Source organism: Triturus cristatus, chromosome 1_2 (genome assembly GCF_964204655.1).
Source record: "Triturus cristatus chromosome 1_2, aTriCri1.1, whole genome shotgun sequence".
Lineage (NCBI taxonomy): Eukaryota > Metazoa > Chordata > Amphibia > Caudata > Salamandridae > Triturus > Triturus cristatus.
In genome coordinates, this window is record NC_140580.1 from 830,637,578 (window position 1) to 830,660,179 (window position 22,602).

At 45.6% G+C, this 22,602-nt stretch overlaps 1 protein-coding gene across 2 annotated transcripts in view; it reads left to right on the forward strand.

Annotated features, from left to right (window-relative positions):
• The window catches only part of USP48 (ubiquitin specific peptidase 48), a 782,973-nt gene that overhangs the window by 12,386 nt on the left and 747,985 nt on the right, over positions 1-22,602 (forward strand). For both annotated transcript variants that reach the window (XM_085608904.1, XM_085608905.1), the window contains exon 3: positions 1,596-1,752. In XM_085608904.1, the coding sequence (XP_085465030.1) occupies positions 1,596-1,752 (157 nt within the window). The remainder of the gene's footprint in view (positions 1-1,595; positions 1,753-22,602) is intronic.

Genomic DNA, 22,602 nt, shown 5'->3' on the forward strand with positions numbered 1-22,602 from the left:
GTTACCCGTTCGTCAGAACCTTAACACCTTTGGACATTTGTTTTCTCTCCATGAATCCTCATTCATTCATTTCACTTGGTTACCTGCTGCCCATGAGTGCTTGATTTTTAGATATTATTGCTAAAAATGACTCCTGTTAAAGCTTGCATTAATTTGAGAAGGTTTGATACACAGTGTAATAAGGAGCAAAGTACAAGCACGCCTTGTATCTAAAGCAAGATTCTTTTTTTTAAACACTTTTTTCATTTGTCTCGAAGGACCTTTTTGCCCTCACTCCAATTTAACTCATGTTTTTGAGACCTTCCAAGAGTTCTGCACAGATCTTTTCCTTCCCAGTGAGATCAGTTGGTCAGACCTGTCTGATTATTTGTTTGTTGCCAATATTACTATCGCCTCCCAAACACCCTAATGTTGTTCGCTAGCCTTCTGGAAATGTTGCCAAGCCATGATTACCATAGTATATAAACAGAAATCTAAGAGTGTGACGTTTGTAGACAGAGGTGTAAATTCTTCATCGAAAGAATATATATTATCTGAATGCCCCACTTAACCAAGATGTATCGACGTAAGGTCACCTGGGTTGTAAGCAATTTAATCTCCGCTTCAAGTGGCTCATTAATGAGTGTTGATAAAGGCCTACTTTGTTAAAGTAGTTTCTACCTTGCACGTGTCTCAATATGGCCTTCTATAGTGAGTAGAGATTTTATGGTGATTTAAAGGATCATTTGGAGAAGTTCTTAGTTGATTACTCAACCATCACAGCTAGAGCTGATAAGCTAATGTTGAACATCATAACGGTCTAGGTAGAGATTCTATAGTCCATACTTGTACTGGTATAACATCGTGCATGCCAATACAAATACGCTAATGGCTCCAAGATATTGCTTTAGCAGCTTTTGTAATAGAATTGGAGCTTGTTTTGGAATTTCACTGATTTAGGTTTGAGATTTTGTCTCCAAGGAGCCATGCAAACAATTATCAGGGATCAGTTTAAATATAACTGGTGCTTTGCTTCACACAACTCTTTATATGAAGATAACTAGTGGCATTGATTTTCCCCACTTGAAAGCATTTCCATTGAATTCTATTAGGTAGTTTCATGTATGAGAGAACCAATGTCTTGGTATTATGGTGTAAGGAACATTATTAAATACCCCTAAAGCTGCAAGATTTTGCAGACGTGTCAAAGAGCTGGAATCTGGACAACACATTTCATTGCATAACCCTAGCCTTTGCCAATTAAAAATAAATGTATCGGTCCCCTTTAGTGGGAAAATTGAAATGTATGGTTTATTCAGGAGTAAAAACGTTTCATTAGAAGAGTCAGCTGGTAATGGAAAATAATCACTCAATTTTAGTTTTTGTGTTTTTCAGATTAAGTTTGAATGATATTAGCGATGAGATTTAATTATTTTTATGTATCTGTAACGTTTTATCAATTAGTGTATTGTTTTGGTTTCTTTAAGCCGTAAATAAACACTTTCAATTTCATTTGACATATTGTCTTTCTATAGCATTAAATGCAGCTAAATTCTTGTGTTTCTGTATGTGACAAGTTTGGAAATGCATCCTTACCTCAATTTCCTTTGTTTTAGAATTCTTTTGTTGGTCTTACAAATCTTGGTGCTACCTGCTATGTAAACACCTTCTTGCAAGTGTGGTTTCTTAACCTGGAACTTCGAGAGGCCCTTTATTTGTACGAGAATGCCTGGAGTGCAGAAAAGGCAGAGGAATGCATCTTAGAAGACAAAGGTATGCAAAAAACACATTCTAACTGAAGTCTTTGCTAAATGTACTGACTTGGGCCTATTGATTGGGTACAATAATCATATACGTTTAAATACATGTCCTAGTAAGAAGCTGTGTGTCAAACCCTTTTCTTAACATTAGCCTGTGAGGTTTTTAAGCATAAAAATACTATCTAGGTGTTGCCAACAGGCAGTGTTGTTGAAAGGTCTCGTGGACCATGCCAAAAACGTACACTGGAGTGTGACCCATTGTTTATCAGTGGTTAAAATTATTATTCTCATTTGCTTGTTGATTATTCAATGGCTTTCCTTCCTCTTCTTGTGTTATGCTCTCCTCTGGATAAATCAGTCAATCGAATGGGATTTGTATAGCGCTGCTTTTCACCTCAGGAGGGTATCCTGGAGCTGGGAGTTTCTGCTGCTGGGTTTAGTCAATCGAACAGCCTGGTTTTCAGACCCTTTCTGAATTTCTGTAGTGAGGGGAAGCACAGGAGGGAGAGGCCGTTCCCTGTCTTGTCGGTCAGATGGGAGAAGAAACGGCTGCCGCTCTTGTTTTGGTGGATGCAGGCGGTCTGGGTGAGGGAGTGGGAGGAGGAGGAGGAGGAGCGCAGTTGTCCCGGGGGCTGGCGGGAGTTCACCTGGTGGTTAGTGTACGCTGGACCCTGATTCTGAAGGGCCTTGTAGGTGTGGGTTAGCATTTTGAACTGGCACCTCTTATTGACGGGGAGCCAGTGAAGCTTTCTTAGGTGAGGGGAGATGTGGGCTCATCTTGAGAGGTTGAGGATGAGACTGGCGGCTGAGTACTTAATGGTCTGTAGTCTCTTTAACAGGTTTGAGGGGATTCCTACGTAGCGGTGTTGCCATAGTCCAGGCGGCTGGGGACGAGGGCCTGGGTGACTGTGCGGCTGGTGCTGGCAGGCACCCACTTGAAGATTTTTCGGAGTGTGTAGAGAGTGATAAAGTAGGCTGAAGATACTGCATTGATCTAGTTTTTCATGGTAAATTTTCTGTCGAGTATGATGCCTAGGCTCCTGGCATGTTCTGTGGGTGAGGGTCCCAGACCTGCTGGTCAGCAGGAGTCATCCCACGGAGATGTGTTGCTCCCTAGGATGAGTACCTCAGTTGTGTCGGTGTTGAGTTTGAGGCAGATGTTTTGCATCCAGGGGGCTGTGCTAATCATGCACAGGTAAAAGTTGGCCTTGGTGGTGGCAAGGTCGGCGGATAGAAAGAGGATGAGCGGAGTGTCGTCAGCGTATGGTATGATGTTTATTCCATAGGTCCGGACCAAGATGGCCGGTGGAGGTCATGTAGGTGTTGAACAGGGTAGGGCTGAGTGAGGACCCTTGGGGGACACCGCAGATATCACATGGATCATACCTTCTTTACCACCCTTTTGATTTCCTTTTATTTAGCACTTTGAGAGTGCATGTGTTTAATTGTTCTCTTACAGTTTGGTGCTACCTCCTTCAAATACCTGCACCCTGCTCTCTCCTTAGGCTCCTTCCACACCCATTTGTGGATTCCCCCACTATCCCATGCCCATATGCATCTCAGACTTGTTATTTTCTCCATCTTTTCAATCCACATTGCTTTCCATGGGTACGCCCTGTCCCCCACCCTCCTCTCCATTGCACCCCACCCTCTTGTGGTCCTGCAAATCACTGTTTTACATTTTTTTGTGCAGGGCTACACTGCTCCCTTGCTACATACAGAATGGTGCAGCATAACACATATGTGTGCATTAGTGTTATTGCACCATTTTTATGCTTGCCAGTGTTGAATGAAAGGGTTGGCAATGCCAATCAGTCATAAAAGGAGAGACCAGTCAGCTTGTCAGTGCTTCTTCTGTTTAATGATCTTTAGTCTCAGGAATGACTCCTGTATGCTGCCCATTCATGTGTTCGTATTAGGGCAAGGTTTTGCTCAATGTTTTTGAGTGGGGTTGATAAAGTGTGCAGTAAAATGTTCGAAAAACAGGACTATAAAACGCTGTCTGAAGGTCACTTTGTTGGAGATCATGATATTTTCAGTCTCCAGCCCATTCAAAACGAAGTGTAAATAACTTAATTTCTTTGTGCAGACAAGATTTAGTTAGTCACACGTACCCCAGAGGGTCAAAGACTATCAAGGGAAATCGCATTCTCTTACCTACATTTTTAAGTTATGTCAGTAATGTTTAAGCCAAAATGGAATTTATATTGCCATCTTTAGTTCAATGTAGTTTAAACAAACACATGGTGGGGGATATTCACAAACTTAAACTTAAAAGTAAGTAAATCTACACATGTAATTTTACTCCTATACTTTGTAGTAAATTTACTCATTTAGGCTATTCACCATTTATGCTGGCATGTAGCTACCAGAGGTGCAGCAGGTGGAGTGCGCCGGGGTCTGGAGCCCTGAGGGGCCCATTGAAACTTGATAACTGTTCTTACCACTCCAACTGTAGTCATATGGGCCATTATCCTTGGTTGCAGCAGGGCCCATGGCATCCTTGTTATGCTACTGTGTTTATAGGAGTAAACTTACTACAAAATGTAGGTTTACATGTCTCCACCCCCTGAAACCAGAAGGTGAAGCACAATTTACGAGTTTAAAGTTATTAGTAACCTTTCACACATATGTTGAGATCTCTGCCACTGAGGTGAGATCTCCCTATCGTCAAGTGTAGGGAGAAGTTTCAAAGTTTATTGAAGTTTGAAAAAAAATTGTAAAACTACTTTATAGATAAATATTGACGTAAACCAATTTAAGATGTTTAAATTAAATGTAGAAAAAGTAAAAACAAAAATGCTACAGCACTATTAACTTTTATTTTTAATATTTCATTTAAATATATGAAATTCAATTACATTTATTTTTAAACCTGTTAAAATAAAACACCTAAAGTTTATATTTATTTAGCATAAAAATATTTAAATTTATGTAAAGATTTTTTTTTTTTTTTTTTACAAATTTGAAGTTAAATTGATATATTTACATTAATAAAGGTAATTTAGGTAATTTAAATTAATATTTTTACATTTTAGAAATATTATAACGTTTAATTAAATGTTATATTTTTTTAAGAAGTCTAAATAAATATATTTATCTTAACCTTATTTCCTTTGAGTTGTTTTTTAAAAGTCACTATTTCCACTGCTTTCTATGAGAGGTTGTTGCAGTACGAGTGGTTGGCCATGTGTATTGAATTGAACTGAAATTGCATTTGTATGGCACTCATTACTCCTGACGAGTCGTTGAAGTGTTCTGCGACAAAAAGCACGCTACCCAGGAGCCCAAAGTTAGTGGTCAATCTATTGGTTATTGTGATTGGTCGTGTGATCACAAAAAAATCATTCTATGCATTTACACCACATTTCAAGGTCCGCTTTACATGCAAGGTTTTTGGGCATATAACAAGTGGACATTTTTTGCTATGACTTGCAAATCTGTGGGGTAAATCTGCAGAAAGACATTGTGCTCTAAAGGAATGTGGCTTTTAACAGTCTTTCTAGAGACGCTTTAAATTTTACAGAGGTGGCAGATACTTGCCTTGCAGAAAAAAAACACCCCAGTGCTTGTTGAGACCCTTTTACGAGTGACCGTCAAGCAGTGCCTCATTTACGCACATCCCAGTACCTATAATTACCATGTAACAACACCATTGTGAAATCTCTAATGCACATCACCATACTGTAGATACAATGAATACATGCAAACCCAGAAAGGACGCCTATGTGTACCAACTAGATCAGTACAATCAGTACTATGAAGTATTGTTACAGTATTGTACATGCAAATTATTTTACACCATACAAATAATTATACATGCAGCCATGTTGTGTATATACCCTCCAAATTAATATATAACAAGGCAGTTGAAAAACGTGTTGTAAGAATCATCATTAGCAAATTAAGCGTGTTTATCTTACCCATTCATTATTTGGTTCGGAAGGGTGTTGGAAGGGGCTGGTCCCCTGTCCCTGCCTGAGGAACACTGGGCTCCAGATTGCAGGGACCACAGTCTGCAGAATGCATGTGTCTGAGGTCACCCTGATCCTTCATGAGTCACCTTTCCTCGTGGTGGAGCACACCTGACCCTAAACATGGTGCTGGACTTACTACTAGTCTGAGCTAGAGTACATTTTCAATTGTTTTAGGTAAGTTTGGGCTGGTGTAACTTTAGAAGTGCAGTTTGTAACTAGCTGTGGGCGTACCTTTTTACGGGTGGAGGCATGTCCCTCCCTAAACCTCCTCTGTTAACTTCTTCATACACCTCTCCAAGGCCATATGTAGGTAATTTCTATTTACCGAATCTTAAATACCGAATTTAACCGATTCGGTATTTATGAATCGGTAAATAGAATGTAGGTACAAAATCGGTAAATTTTACCGATTCGGTAATATTCGGTATTACTGAGTCGGTATTCACCGAATCGGTAATAAGGAATACCTTCCTATTTATTCCTATGGGCCTGGAGGCCCATAGGAATGAATGGGAAGCCATGGACTATTACCGATTCGGTAAATACCGATTCGGTAATAGGGGGAGCAGATTCAAGGGTGGCAGGGTGTCACATTGACACCCTGTTGCACCCCTGAATTGTGCATGTGTGCACATGTGGCGCACATACATGCCCTAAGGGCATATATGTCTGCCATATGGCATTTATAGAAAAGCACAAAAGTGCTTTTTAACAGGTATTCAGTATTTACCACCAACCTGTAGTTGGTGGTAAATAACGAATCCTTGAAACAAAAAAGCACTCACTTGAGTGCTCCCTACATAGGATTTGAGGATTCGGTATTTTACCGATTTCTTAAAATACCGATTCGGTAAATTACCGAATCCTTAAAACCTGCCTCCTACATCTCAATTGCCTAAATACCGGTCGGTAACGGGAAATTTACCGATTTTCGGCCATTACCGACCGGTATTTAGGTACCTTCATATGGCCCTAGATCACTCCCATTTAGGGCCCGATTCCGATCTCGCTCGGAAGGGCTCCGAATGCGATCCGGCTGGAAAAAGTACGAGCTGTACGCGTTTACTCCGCCCGACTCGTACAGCTGTACGAGCGAGCAAGTACGATGCGAGCAACGCGAAATTCGCTGACCGAATGGTTTCCGGGTCCGAACCGCTCCGTACGTCTTGTCCGTAAGTAAACCGTGCCGTGCAATGGAGGCGATTTCCGACCGAGCCAGTACGATGCACGCGTCGGGCAGCCAGATCAAGCCGAAGTTTCCGGCTCGCAAAACGTCCAGGAAGCTTCCTTCCCCAACACAGGCATGTACGGTGCGGATGGCACTGACGTGTACCCACTGTAGGGGGCACCCTTGTGCGAGACGTACACATTCAGTCAGTGGGAGCCCATGTACGCGTTATACGACCGGCTCCCATTGCCTTCTATGGGAGTCCAACCGAACCAAGTCCGGCAGCAAGCGGCCGCATCGTACTCGCTCGGTCAGACTGCAGGAGTCCGGCTCGGTCGGAAAACACTCCTGATCTGGCTCGGTCGGAGAGCTTTCCGACCCGGATCGGAATCGGCCCCTTAGTAGTAAGACTCCCCCATTTTTCCAGCCACTCCCCCCTGTCCCTGCCACATTTACTACTAAAATGTAAGCATACATGAGCAGCGATATTTGCATTCGGGCCGAGATTCTCTGCCCAGAACAAATAGGCGAGGCGGAGACCTCTTCATGTAGGTAAGTGAATAGCATTTTGTAATATGTGAGTAGTATTCCAATGCAGTGTGTGAATTACCTTAGTTTTTTTTAAAATATCAATGGATGATCCTAGGAAGGAAAGCAGAAATTATTTTTGTATGTAAGCTTTATTGAATGAAGATGTGTATGAAAAAAGTAATTTTATTGTGGCACATACTTTCCCATTTCAGTTGTGTCTGAAATAGAAAGTGATTCATTAGTCTTATGGAACAAATGGAGCAGCAAGTGAATTGTCTTAGAAATGTTTAACTAAATAGTTCTGTGTGCTAGAAAGAGTCATAGTCAGATGTTAAAGTCGGCATAAATGTGGACATTTTTTCTTCAGGTGAATACATTTATATTTCGAAAATAGCAGTCAGTATCTTTTTCATTATTAGTCTTAAAAAGTAAATAACTTATCCTTCCCTCCATTTCCATGGAAATGGTCATTATGTTCAAGTCTCCGGTTGACAGTTTTTCTTGAAATATTTAATCCAAGTTTTTACCGTTGCACCATAAAATTGTGCCTACATTTTATTGCACCAGAAGTGGGAAATTAATCTCTAAGGAGCTTGTTTGAAAATATATATGTAAGGGAATTGATTAAAAATCAATTACAGAAGTAACTAATCCATGTGTTTTTGGCATGATTTATAACAAAGTTTGTTTACCTATTTTATTTTTTAAGCAAAGGCAGTTGACTATTTCACATCTACATGTGTTTGGCTTGTGCTGCAGTGCTTAAGACAGTGGGTTCATAGTCCTCAGTCCGTTCTTGGCTTGGCCACCTTTTAGAAGATTGGTTCTCATGCAAAATATTGCGGTGTTATGCCTCTAGATTTCAACTTCAAATTGTGAGCATGTGTTAGAAGACTTGTGTTGGAAAATTGTCAGGCCTCGAAAATTCTTTAAAATGTTACCAGACCTGCAGGTCTAGTGACTTACATAATCTGTACAGCCTAACTCTAATGCCGTTGACCCTAAACTAGCTTCAAATTATTTGATCCTAGGCAAACATTTTAATTCACTGAGCTGCCATTTTCTTCATTACCTCATCGTCCCCTCCCTCGCTTCCCTTCATTACAACAATGAGGCATTCCTGCCTTGCCAGACACCCATACCACATGATCTTTATCACCAATAAAAACTACCCTCCCATCCCTCCGTCCTCCTGTTTTTTCCTTTCTTACCTTAAGACTCGCTTTCCACGTCTCGGCCGTGTGCGGTGCTACGGTCGTTTTTAGGTCGAGCCTATGGCAGCGCGCATGCGCTGCATAGGAAATCGACCTCATGGAATCACTTCAGCTTTTTTCAGGTTTAGAAGAAGTTCAAGTGTGTGGTACTCACACGCGATTTGCATTTGCGTCTGGCTTCAAAGGCGTGTGGAGGTCCCAGCTTCTTGTGAAATGTTTACTCACAGAGCGTTTTGCTCTCAGGAGCCAGCAGGTGTGCGCAGGGGCCATCTGTTTTTTATCAGCGTGTGCGCGCTTGTTTTTATTCTACCTGCACAGAGCGGAGGACGCCTCGTCGGGGATGAATTTCGCTCTGCTACAGTAAAGTGCCCCTCTTGGTAGCGCGTTATACAATGTATGACTAAAATCTGTAGATTCTTTTTTTGTAATCCCTATGTGGGTGCATCGGATTTAGAGATCTCGAACTTTCCAAAGCCGACCGTGCGCATAAAGAAACGAGGCAATAAAAGCAAAGCTCCAAGAGGATTCCGGCCTTGAATACAACTTCTGTTAAAGTCCGCGTCCCTCATTGGACAGCGGGGTTGTTAAGATTGTTATTCATCCCGCTGGAATCTGAACCCGGATAAATACTGAGCTGGAGGCTGAGCCGGAACTCGCATGCTGAAGAGGGACCTGCCGGAGGCGCACTCACACTCCATGCACACCAGAATGTCGAGCAAGTAAGTACCGCCAGCTCTCTGCAGCACAGTCCCACTGACACTGCCGTGTTATGTGATTATTTACGGTCTCATAATAATCCTTGCACTTGCTGGTTTGACAAATATATTGTGCACAACGTTTATTAGTACAGAAGGTAATGTATTGGTATAAAATAATGTGCAATGTGCGGCATCCATGTCCGTCAGGTTAGCTTGAAATGTTTGCTTTCAAAATTGGGGGTGGAAGGAGAAGTTTGTAAACTTGTAGACAAGGACATATATTGTTGCTTCCTGGTTCTTGCTGGCCAACCGTCCTATGAGATATTAAGCGTTCTCAGGCACTTTATTGCACCCTTTTATTGGCGATTAATAGAGAGCTGCAAAAATAGTTAGTCCTAGCTCGGATTTATTATAATTCAAAAAGCAGAGTAAACCAAAAATAATTTGTTTTATTTGCGTGAGACGGACAATTCTTGAGGGAAAGGAGGAAATATTACAGCTATGTGAACAGACAGGAAGAGTGTGGTCATGGAGGCAGTGATGAACCACCTGCTACCACGAGCAAGGTGCTGCAGGGACTGATTGTACCAGAGACAGCGATGACCTGTGCCACCATGATGAGGGAGGTGCAGGAGGAATTGATTGTACCAGGGACGCTGATGATCCGTGCTACCACGGCGATGGTGCAGCCGAGCTGAATTCAACCAGGGGCAGCGGTGATTAGGGCTACCACAAGGGAGGTCCATGAGGAACATAAGCAGCAAGGGTTGCTGCATCAAATGGAGAGTGGCAAGGAATGCACCGTATCCATCAAGACAGACGCTCAGCCCCCATCCCCCTCATCTGCGTAGCCTGGCCTGTGCAGCTTCAGATTCCAGGACAGACACACTTCTTGGAGCTTGGCTGAGCTGAGACTGATGCCTCACACAAATTCAAAGTGTTTCACAGATCTTTAAAGGACCATCAATTAACAAGCCTTTGCATTTGTGTTTTCACTTTTTCCTATGCCCCCTGCCGTAGACTCTTTTTTTAAAGGGCTGTGGCTGCCTACAATGGGAGAATGTATTGCAGGGAACATACACAAGTGGGCAATCAGATAGCTAAGCAAATTACATGGCTTGTTTCTAAGCAGCTAAACCCCTCCCCCCAAGCCCCCTAATACGCCATGGGCTCCACCAAGCCTTTGCGTCCAACATTTCTGTGCAGACCCCCCTGCAGCGATGGCAAACCTGCACAGCGCATGTCTCTGCAGCCGTAGCATCTGTTGAAAGCATGTCCCCTGACCACCACCACCCCCCCAAGCACCGGGGTCTGTCCAGCCTATCAGGATCGCCAGAAAGGACACGACTGACTCTTTCACTCACTGACTGACTGACTCTCTCTCTCTCACTGACTGACTCTCACTGACTGACTGACTGGCTGACTCTCTCACTCACTGACTGACTGACTCTCTCACTCACTGACTGACTGACTCTCTCACTCACTGACTGACTCTCTCACTCACTGACTGACTGACTCTCTCACTGACTGACTCACTGACTCTCTCACTGACTGACTCACTGACTCTCTCACTGACTGACTCTCACTCTCTCACTGACTGACTCTCACTGACTGACTCTCACTCTCTCACTGACTGACTGACTCTCTCTCTCACTGACTGTCTGGCTCGCTCACTGACTGACTCTCACTTTCTCACTGACTGACGGATTCTCTGACTCGCTCTCACTGATTGACTGACTCTCCCACTCTCTCACTGATTGACTGACTGATCCTGACTGAGTCTCTCTCTCTCACTGACTCTCTAACTCTCTCTCACTGATTGACTGACTCTCACTCTCTCTCTCACTGACTGACTCTCTCACTCACTCTCTCTCACTGACTGACTGAATGACTCACACTGATTGACTGACTCACTCTCTCACTCACTCTCTCACTGACTGACTCTCTCACTGAGTCCCTGGCTGACTGACTGACGCTCTCACTCTCTCGCTCTGACTGACTGACTCTCTCACTGACTTACTGACTGACTCAATCAATCACAGTACTTTATTCGGTATAAAAGAATACCATAAAAGTACAAGTAAAATACATCATAGTTAAAAACGAAACAAATCAATTCAACAATCTAAAAATCTACATAATACATATTCGGTACATCAATAATTAAGAACCCCTCCCCTCAGCAGGTTCCTTCATGAGGCCATAGAAAAAATAACATCACAGGCGACCTATGTTCACCCATTGTCCCTTGTTGCTCTAAGCCTGACCGCTTCCTTTTAAAAAGTTACAGTACAAAACAGAGTCAACACATCTGAGGACATTTTTAAAAATAAGAGGGCCACCCTTGCATGTTTAAATTCAGCTTTCTTTAAAATTCTCCTTAAAAAAAGGCTCCTAGGTTGGGAATAAAAGGGACATAGTAAAACAAAGTGAAGGGTATCATGTGGAGACCGTTGGTCGCAGCCACACGGTCCCTTCATCTCTGTAAACAATGTGTATCCTGCCGGGTCAGTTAGTATGTGGCGCAGAAGATTTATCCTAAACCGTGTCATTAAGAATCTATCGTGGGCGTTATGAAAGTGAGACAAATAAGATTCAATGCCCACGGATGTTTTGGTTAGAAGGTGTTCTCTCACTGACGATTTAATCAGCTCCCCATCTTCCCTGAGTATTGCAACATGCTTAAAAAACGGGTCCTTAACCATGGCCTTGTCCTGCACAGATATTTTAGAGGGGTTAGTAAAAAGGTCTGCACATCCTATTCCCTCGAAGGTCTCCTTCACATACTTTAGCCATGAAATATTAGGCCCCTGGTCTCGAGCGAGGCAGTCCGCTATGACCTGCCTACTAAATGTGGCCTCTGTATTTGCCCAAATTTTAGCCCAGCAGAGTAGGGGTTTGACTCCCATCCTGTCCCTAATGTAACAAACACCAAGTTCTTCGTGGACAATGTGGGATGATGTACTCTGGGGCACTTTGTGCAAGCGCCGAAGATACTTATTTTCCTCTGTTTGTAAATGCTGCACGTCTCACTGACTGACTCTCTCAGACTGACTGACTGACTCACTCACTCACTCTCTCTCTGACTGACCGACTGACTCTCTCACTGACTGACTGACTGACTCTCTCACTGACTGACTGACTCTCTCACTGACTGACTCTCTCACTGACTTTCTCACTGACTGATTGAGTCACTGACTGACTGACTTTCACTGACTGACTCACTCTTTCACTGACTGACTCACTCTTTCACTGACTGACTCACTCTTTGACTGACTCACTCTTTCACTGACTGACTCACTCTCTCACTGACTGACTCACTCACTCACTCTCTCACTGACTGACTCACTCACTCTCTCACTGACTGACTGACTGACTCTCTCACTGACTGACTGACTCTCAATCTCTCTCTCTCACTGTTTCACTGACTCTCTCTCACTGTCTCTCACTGACTGACTCTCTCACTGACTGACTCTCTCACTGACTGACTCTCTCACTGACTGACTCTCTCACTGACTGACTCTCTCACTGACTGACTGACTCTCACTGACTGACTAACTCTCTCACTGACTGACTCTCTCTCTCTCACTGACTGACTCTCACTCTCTCTTTCACTGACTGACTGACTACCTCTCACTGGTTGACTCTCACTCTCTCTCTCACTGCCTGACTGACCCTCTCACTGACTGACTGACCCTCTCACTGACTGACTGACCCTCTCACTGACTGACTCTCTCACTGACTCTCTCACTGACTGACTGACTCTCTCTCACTGACTCTCTCACTGACTCACTGACTCTCACTCTCTCTCACTGACTGACTCTCACTATCTCACTGACTGACTCTCACTGACTGACTCTCTCTCCCTCTCACTGACTGACTCTCTCTCCCTCTCACTGACTGACTCTCTCTCCCTCTCACTGACTGACTCTCTCTCCCTCTCACTGACTGACTCTCTCTCCCTCTCACTGACTGACTGACTGACTAACTACCTCTCTCACTGACTGGCTGACTAACTCTCTCTCACTGACTGACTCTCTCACTGACTGACTCTCTCACTGACTGACTAACTGAATGACTCTCTCTCACTGACTGACTCACTTTCTCAATATCTCTTACTGACTGACTCTCACTCTCTCACTCACTGACTCTCTGGCTGACTGAAGCTCTCACTCTCTCTCGCACTGACTGACTCTCTCGCTGACTTACTGACTGACTCTCACTGACTGAGTGACTCTCACACTGACTGACTCTCTCTCGCTGACTGACTGACTCTCACTGACTACCTCTCTCACTGAATGACTGGCTCTCACCCTCTCTCACTCACTCTCTCTCACTGACTGACTGACTCTCATTGACTGACTGGCCACTAACTGACTCTCTCACTCTCTTACTGACTGACTGACTCTCACTCACCGACTGACTCTCAATGACTGACTGACTCTCACTGACTGACTGACTCTCACTCTGTCTCACTGACTGACTTTGACTCTCTCTCTCACTGACTGACTCTCACTGACTGACTCTCACTGACTGACTCTCACTGACAGAGTCAGTCAGTGAGAGATAGAGTCCGTCAGTGAGAGAGTCAGTCAGTCAGTGAGAGAGTCAGTGAGAGAGTCAGTGAGATAGAGTCAGTCAGTGAGAGATAGAGTCAGTCAGTGAGAGATAGAGTCAGTCAGTGAGAGATAGAGTCAATCTCTCACTGACTGACTCTATCTCTCACTGACTGACTCTCTCTCACTGACTCTCTCACTGACTCTCTCACTGACTGACTGACTCTCTCACTGACGGACTCTATCTCTCATTGACTGACTTTATCTCTCACTGACTGACTCTATCTCTCACTCTCTCTCTGACTGATGGACTGACTGACTCTTTCTCACTGACTGACTGACTCTCACTGACTCTTTCACTGACTCTCTCACTGACTGACTCACTCGCTCTCTCACTGACTGACTCACTCTCACTGACTGACTCACTCTCACTGACTGACTCACTCTCACTGACTGACTTTCTCACTGACTGACATTCTCACTGTCTCTCTCACTGACTGACTCTCACTCTTTCACTGACAGACTCCCTCACTGACTGACTCTCACTGAGTGACTGACTCTCTCTCTCACTGACGGACTCTGACTCTCTCACTGACTGACTCTCTAACTCTCTCTCTCTCTCTCACAGACTGACTGACTCTCTCAATCTCTCTCACTGACTAACTCTCTCACTGTTTCACTGACTGACTAACTCTCTGACTCTCACTCTCACTGACTGACTCTCACTCTTTCACAGACAGACTCCCTCACTGACTGACTGACTCTTTCTCTCTCACTGACTGACTGACTCATTCACTGACTAACTGACTTACTCTTTCACTGACTAACTGACTTACTCTCTCACTAACTGCCTGATTGACTCTCACTGACTGACTCTCTCACTGACTGACTCTCTCACTGACTGACTCTCTCACTGACTGACTCTCTCACTGACTGACTCTCTCACTGACTGACTCTCTCACTGACTGACTCTCTCACTGACTGACTCTCTCACTGACTGACTGAATCACTGACTCTCTCACTGACTGACTGACTCTCTCACTGACTGACTGACTCTCTCACTGACTGACTCTCTCTCTCACTGACTGACTCTCTCTCTCACTGACTGACTCTCTCTCACTGACTGACTCACTGACTGACTCACTGACTCTTTCACTGACTAACATTCTCACTCTCTCTCTCACTGAATGACTGACTCTCACTCTTTCACTGACTGACTCTCACTGACTGTCTCTCTCTCACTGACAGACTGACTGACTCTGACTGACTCATTCACTGACTGACTCACTCTCTCACTAACTGACTGATTGACTCTCTCACTAAATGACTGACTCTCTCTCACTGACTGTCTCACTCTCTCTCCCACTGTCTAACTGAATGACTCTCTCACTGACTGACTCACTTTCTCAATATCTCTTACTGACTGACTCTCTCACTGACTGACTCTCTCACTGACTGACTGACTCTCACTGACTGACTCACTTTCTCAATATCTCTTACTGACTGACTCTCTCACTCTCTCACTGACTGACTCTCACTGACTGACTGACTCTCATTGACTGACTGACTGACTGACTCTCTCACACTGACTCACTCACTCACTCTCTCTGACTGACTGACTCTCTCTCTGACTGACTGATTCTCTGACTGACTCTCTCACTGACTGACTCTCTCACTGACTGACTCTCTCACTGACTGACTCTCTCACTGACTCTCTCACTGACTGACTCTCTCACTGACTGAGTCACTGACTGACTCTTTCACTGACTGACTCACTCACTCTCTCACTGACTGACTGTCTCACTCTCTCACTGACTGACTCACTCTCTCACTGACTGACTCTCACTGTTTCACTGACTCACTGACTCTCTCACTGTCTCTCACTGACTCTCTCACTGACTGACTGACTCTCACTAACTGACCGACTCTCTTACTGACTAACTCTCTCACTGACTGACTCTCTCTCACTGACTGACTCTCACTCTCTCTTTCACTGACTGACTGACTACCTCTCACTGATTGACTCTCACTCTCTCTCTCATTGCCTGACTGACTCTCACTGACTGACTCACTTTCTCAATATCTCTTACTGACTGACTCTCTCACTCTCTCACTGACTGACTCTCACTGACTGACTGACTCTCATTGACTGACTGACTCTCTCACACTGACTGACTCACTCACTCTCTCTGACTGACTGACTCTCTGACTGACTGACTCTCTGACTGACTGACTCTCTGACTGACTGACTCTCTGACTGACTGACTCTCTGACTGACTGACTCTCTGACTGACTGACTCTCTGACTGACTGACTCTCTCGCTGACTGACTCTCACTCTCTCTCTCACTGACTGACTCACTCTCTCACTGACTGACTCACTCTCTCACTGACTGACTCACTCTCTCACTGACTGACTCTCAATCTCTCTCTCTGACTGACTCTCAATCTCTCTCTCTGACTGACTCTCACTGACTGACTCTCACTGACTGACTGACTCTCACTGACTCTCTCACTGACTCCCTCTCTCACTGACTGACTAACTGGCTCTCACTGACTGACTCACTGACTCTTTCACTGACTTTCCCACTGACTAACATTCTCACTCTCTCTCTCACTGACTGACTGACTCTCACTCTTTCACTGACTGACTCTCACTGACTGACTCTCTCTCTCACTGACTGACTCACTTTCTCAATATCTCTCTTACTGACTGACTCACTCTCTCGCTAACTGACTGATTGACTCACTAAATGACTGACTCTCTCTCACTGACTGACTCACTTTCTCAATATCTCTCTTACTGACTGACTCTCACTCTCTCACTCACTGACTCTCTGGCTGACTGACGCTCTCACTCTCTCTCGCTCTGACTGACTGACTCTCTCACTGACTCACTCTCACTGACTGACTCTTTCACTGACTGACTGACTTTCCCACTGACTAACATTCTCACTCTCTCTCTCACTGACTGACTCTCACTCTTTCACTGACTGACTCTCTCACTGACTGACTGACTCTCTCACTGACTGACTGTCTCTCTCTCACTGACGGACTGACTGACTGACTCATTCACTGACTGACTCACTCTCTCACTAAATGACGGACTCTCTCTCACTGACTGTCTCTCTCACTCTCTCTCCCACTGTCTAACTGAATGACTCTCTCACTGACTGACTCACTTTCTCAATATCTCTTACTGACTGACTCTCTCACTCTCTCACTGACTGACTCACTCACTGACTGACTCTCTCATTGACTGACCCTCTCACACTGACTGACTCTCTCTCTGACTGACTGACTCACTCTCTCTCTGACTGACTCTCTCTCTGACTGACTCTCTGACTGACTGACTCTCTGACTGACTGACTCTCTGACTGACTCTCTCACTGACTGACTGACTCTCACTGACTGACTCTCACTGACTGACTCTCACTGACTGACTCTCACTGACTGACTCTCACTGACTGACTCTCACTGACTAACTGACTCTCACTGACTAACTGACTCTCTCACTGACTGACTCTCTCACTGACTGACTCTCTCACTGACTGACTCTCTCACTGACTGACTCTCTCACTGACTGACTCTCTCACTGACTGACTCACTCTCTCTCACAGACTGACTGACTCACTCTCTCACAGACTGACTGACTCAATCTCTCACTGACTGACTCACTCTCTCACTGACTGACTCACACTCTCACTGACTGACTCTCAATCTCTCTCTCTCTCTGACTGACTCTCACTGTTTCACTGACTCTCTGACTCTCTCACTGACTCTCACTGACTGACTCTCTCACTGACTGACTCTCTCACTGACTGACTCTCTCACTGACTGACTCTCTCACTGACTGACTCTCTCACTGACTGACTCTCTCACTGACTGACTCTCTCACTGACTGACTCTCTCACTGACTGACTCTCTCACTGACTGACTGACTCTCACTGACTGACTCTCTCACTGACTGACTGACTCTCACTGACTAACCGACTCTCTTACTGATTAACTCTCTCACTGACTGACTCTCACTCTCTCTTTCACTGACTACCTCTCACTGATTGACTCTCACTCTCTCTCTCACTGACTGACTCTCACTGACTGACTGACTCTCACTGACTGACTCTCTCACTGACTGACTGACTCTGACTCTCTGACTGACTGACTGACCCTCTCACTGACTGACTGACCCTCTCACTGACTGACTGACTCTCTCACTGACTGACTGACTCTGACTGACTGACTCTCTCACTGACTCCCTCTCTCACTGACTGACTAACTGGCTCTCACTGACTGACTCACTGACTCTTTCACTGACTTTCCCACTGACTAACATCTGTCTCTCTCACTGACGGACTGACTGACTCTGACTGACTCATTCACTGACTGACTCACTCTCTCGCTAACTGACTGATTGACTCTCACTAAATGACTCTCTGGCTGACTGACGCTCTCACTCTCTCTCGCTCTGACTGACTCTCTCACTGACTCACTCTCACTGACTGACTCTTTCACTGACTGACTGACTTTCCCACTGACTAACATTCTCACTCTCTCTCTCACTGACTGACTGACTCACTCTTTCACTGACTGACTCTCTCACTGACTGGCTGACTCTCCCACTGACTGACTGTCTCTCTCTCACTGACGGACTGACTGACTCTCTCACTGACTGACTCACTCTCTCACTGACTGACTCTCAATCTCTCTCTCTCTCACTGACTGACTCTCACTGTTTCACTGACTCTCTGACTGACTCTCACTGTCTCTCACTGACTGACTCTCTCACTGACTGACTCTCTCTCCCTCTCACTGACTGACTCTCTCTCACTCTCACTGACTGACTGACTGACTGACTGACTACCTCTCTCACTGACCGGCTGACTCTAACTCTCTCTCACTGACTGACTCTCTCTCACTGACTCTCTCACTGACTGACTCACTTTCTCAATATCTCTCTTACTGACTGACTCTCACTCTCACTCACTGACTCTGGCTGACTGACGCCCTCACTCTCTCTCGCTCTGACTGACTCTCTCGCTGACTTACTGACTGACTCTCACTGACTGACTCTCTCTCACTGACTGACTCTCTCTCACTGACTGACTCTCTCTCACTGACTGACTCTCTCTCACTGACTGACTCTCTCTCACTGACTGACTCTCTCTCACTGACTGACTCTCTCTCACTGACTGACTCTCTCACTGGCTGACTCTCCCACTGGCTGACTCTCCCACTGGCTGACTCTCCCACTGACTGACTCTCTCACTGACTGACTCTCTCACTGACTGATTGAGTCACTGACTGACTCTCTCACTGACTGACTCTCTCACTGACTGACTCTCTCACTGACTAACTGACTCTCTCTCACTGACTCGCTCACTGACTGACTGCCTCTCTCTCACTGACTCTCTCACTGACTAACTCTCACTCTCTCTCACTGACTGACTCTCACTCTCTCACTGACTGACTCACTGACTGACTCTCTCTCCCTCTCACTGACTGACTCTCTCTCCCTCTCACTGACTGACTCTCTCTCCCTCTCACTGACTGACTCTCTCACTGACTGACTCTCTCTCCCTCTCACTGACTGACTCTCTCTCACTCTCACTGACTGACTGACTGACTACCTCTCTCACTGACCGGCTGACTCTAACTCTCTCTCACTGACTGACTCTCTCTCACTGACTCTCTCTTACTGACTGACTCACTCTCACTCACTGACTCTCTGGCTGACTGACGCTCTCACTCTCTCTCGCTCTGACTGACTCTCTCGCTGACTTACTGACTGACTCTCACTGACTGACTGACTCTCACTGACTGACTGACTCTCACTGACTGACTCTCTCTCACTGACTGACTCTCTCTCACTGACTGACTCTTTCACTGACTCACTCTCTTTCACTGACTGACTCACTCTCTCACAGACTGACTGACTCACTCTCTCACTGACTGACTGACTCACTCTCTCACTGACTGACTGACTCACTCTCTCACTGACTGACTGACTCTCTCTCTCACTGACTGACTCTCTCTCTCACTGACTGACTCTCTCTCTCACTGACAGACTCTCTCACTGACAGACTCTCTCTCACTGACAGACTCTCTCACTGACAGACTCTCTCACTGACAGACTCTCTCACTGACAGACTCTCTCACTGACAGACTCTCTCACTGACAGACTCTCTCACTGACAGACTCTCTCACTGACAGACTCTCTCACTGACAGACTCTCTCACTGACAGACTCTCTCACTGACAGACTCTCTCACTGACAGACTCTCTCACTGACAGACTCTCTCACTGACAGACTCTCTCACTGACTGACTCTCTCACTGACTGACTCTCTCACTGACTGACTCTCTCACTGACTGACTCTCTCACTGACTGATTGAGTCACTGACTGACTGACTCACTCTCTTTCACTGACTGACTCACTTACTCTCTCACTGACTGACTCACTTACTCTCTCACAGACTGACTGACTCACTCTCTCACTGACTGACTGACTCTCTCACTGACTGACTCACTCTCTCACTGACTGACTCTCAATCTCTCTCTCTCTCACTGACTGACTCTCACTGTTTCACTGACTCTCTGACTGACTCTCACTGTCTCTCACTGACTGACTCTCTCACTGACTGACCGACTCTCACTGACTGACCGACTCTCTTACTGACTAACTCTCTCACTGACTGACTCTCTGACTCTCTCTCACTAACTGACTCTCACTCTCTCTTTCACTGACTGACTGACTACCTCTCACTGATTGACTCTCACTCTCTCTCTCTCATTGCCTGACTGACCCTCTCACTGACTGACTGACCCTCTCACTGACTGACTGACCCTCTCACTGACTGACTCTCTCACTGACTAACTGACTCTCTCTCACTGACTCTCTCACTGACTGACTGACTCTCTCTCACTGACTCTCTCACTGACTAACTCTCACTCTCTCTCACTGACTGACTCTCACTCTCTCACTGACTGACTCTCTCACTGACTCTCTCTCCCTCTCACTGACTGACTCTCTCTCACTCTCACTGACTGACTGACTGACTGACTACCTCTCTCACTGACCGGCTGACTCTAACTCTCTCTCACTGACTGACTCTCTCTCACTGACTCTCTCACTGACTGACTCACTTTCTCAATATCTCTCTTACTGACTGACTCTCACTCTCACTCACTGACTCTGGCTGACTGACGCCCTCACTCTCTCTCGCTCTGACTGACTCTCTCGCTGACTTACTGACTGACTCTCACTGACTGACTCTCTCTCACTGACTGACTCTCTCTCACTGACTGACTCTCTCTCACTGACTGACTCTCTCTCACTGACTGACTCTCTCTCACTGACTGACTCTCTCACTGACTGACTCTCTCACTGACTGACTCTCTCACTGACTGACTCTCTCACTGACTGACTCTCTCACTGACTGACTCTCTCACTGACTGACTCTCTCACTGACTGACTCTCTCACTGGCTGACTCTCTCACTGGCTGACTCTCTCACTGGCTGACTCTCTCACTGGCTGACTCTCTCACTGACTGACTCTCTCACTGACTGACTCTCTCACTGACTGACTCTCTCACTGACTGATTGAGTCACTGACTGACTGACTCTTTCACTGACTCACTGACTGACTGACTCACTCTCTTTCACTGACTGACTCACTTACTCTCTCACTGACTGACTGACTCACTCTCTCACTGACTGACTGACTCACTCTCTCACTGACTGACTCACTCTCTCACTGACTGACTCTCTATCTCTCTCTCTCACTGACTGACTCTCTATCTCTCTCTCTCACTGACTGACTCTCACTCTCTCACTGACTGACTCTCACTCTCTCACTGACTGACTCTCACTGACTGACTCTCACTGACTGACTCTCTCACTGACTGACTCTCTCACTGACTGACTCTCTCACTGACTGACCGACTCTCACTGACTGACCGACTCTCTTACTGACTAACTCTGTCACTGACTGACTCTCTGACTCTCTCTCACTGACTGACTCTCACTCTCTCTTTCACTGACTGACTACCTCTCACTGATTGACTCTCACTCTCTCTCATTGCCTGACTGACCCTCTCACTGACTGACTGACCCTCTCACTGACTGACTCGCTCACTGACTAACTGACTCTCTCTCACTGACTCTCTCACTGACTGACTCTCACTCTCTCACTGACTGACTCACTGACTGACTCTCTCTCCCTCTCACTGACTGACTCTCTCTCACTCTCACGACTGACTCTCTCACTGACTGACTCTCTCTCCCTCTCACTGACTGACTCTCTCTCACTCTCACTGACTGACTGACTGACTGACTGACTAACTACCTCTCTCACTGACCGGCAGACTCTAACTCTCTCTCACTGACTGACTCTCTCTCACTGACTCTCTCTCTCACTGACTGACTCACTTTCTCAATATCTCTCTTACTGACTGACTCTCACTCTCTCACTCACTGACTCTCTGGCTGACTGACGCTCTCACTCTCTCGCTCTGACTGACTCTCTCACTGACTTACTGACTGACTCTCACTGACTGACTGACTCTCACACTGACTGACTCTCTCTCACTGACTGACTCTCTCACACTGACTCTCTCGCTGACTGACTCTCACTCTCTCACTGACTGACTCTCACTCTCTCACTGACTGACTCTCACTCTCTCACTGACTGACTCTCACTCTCTCACTGACTGACTCGGA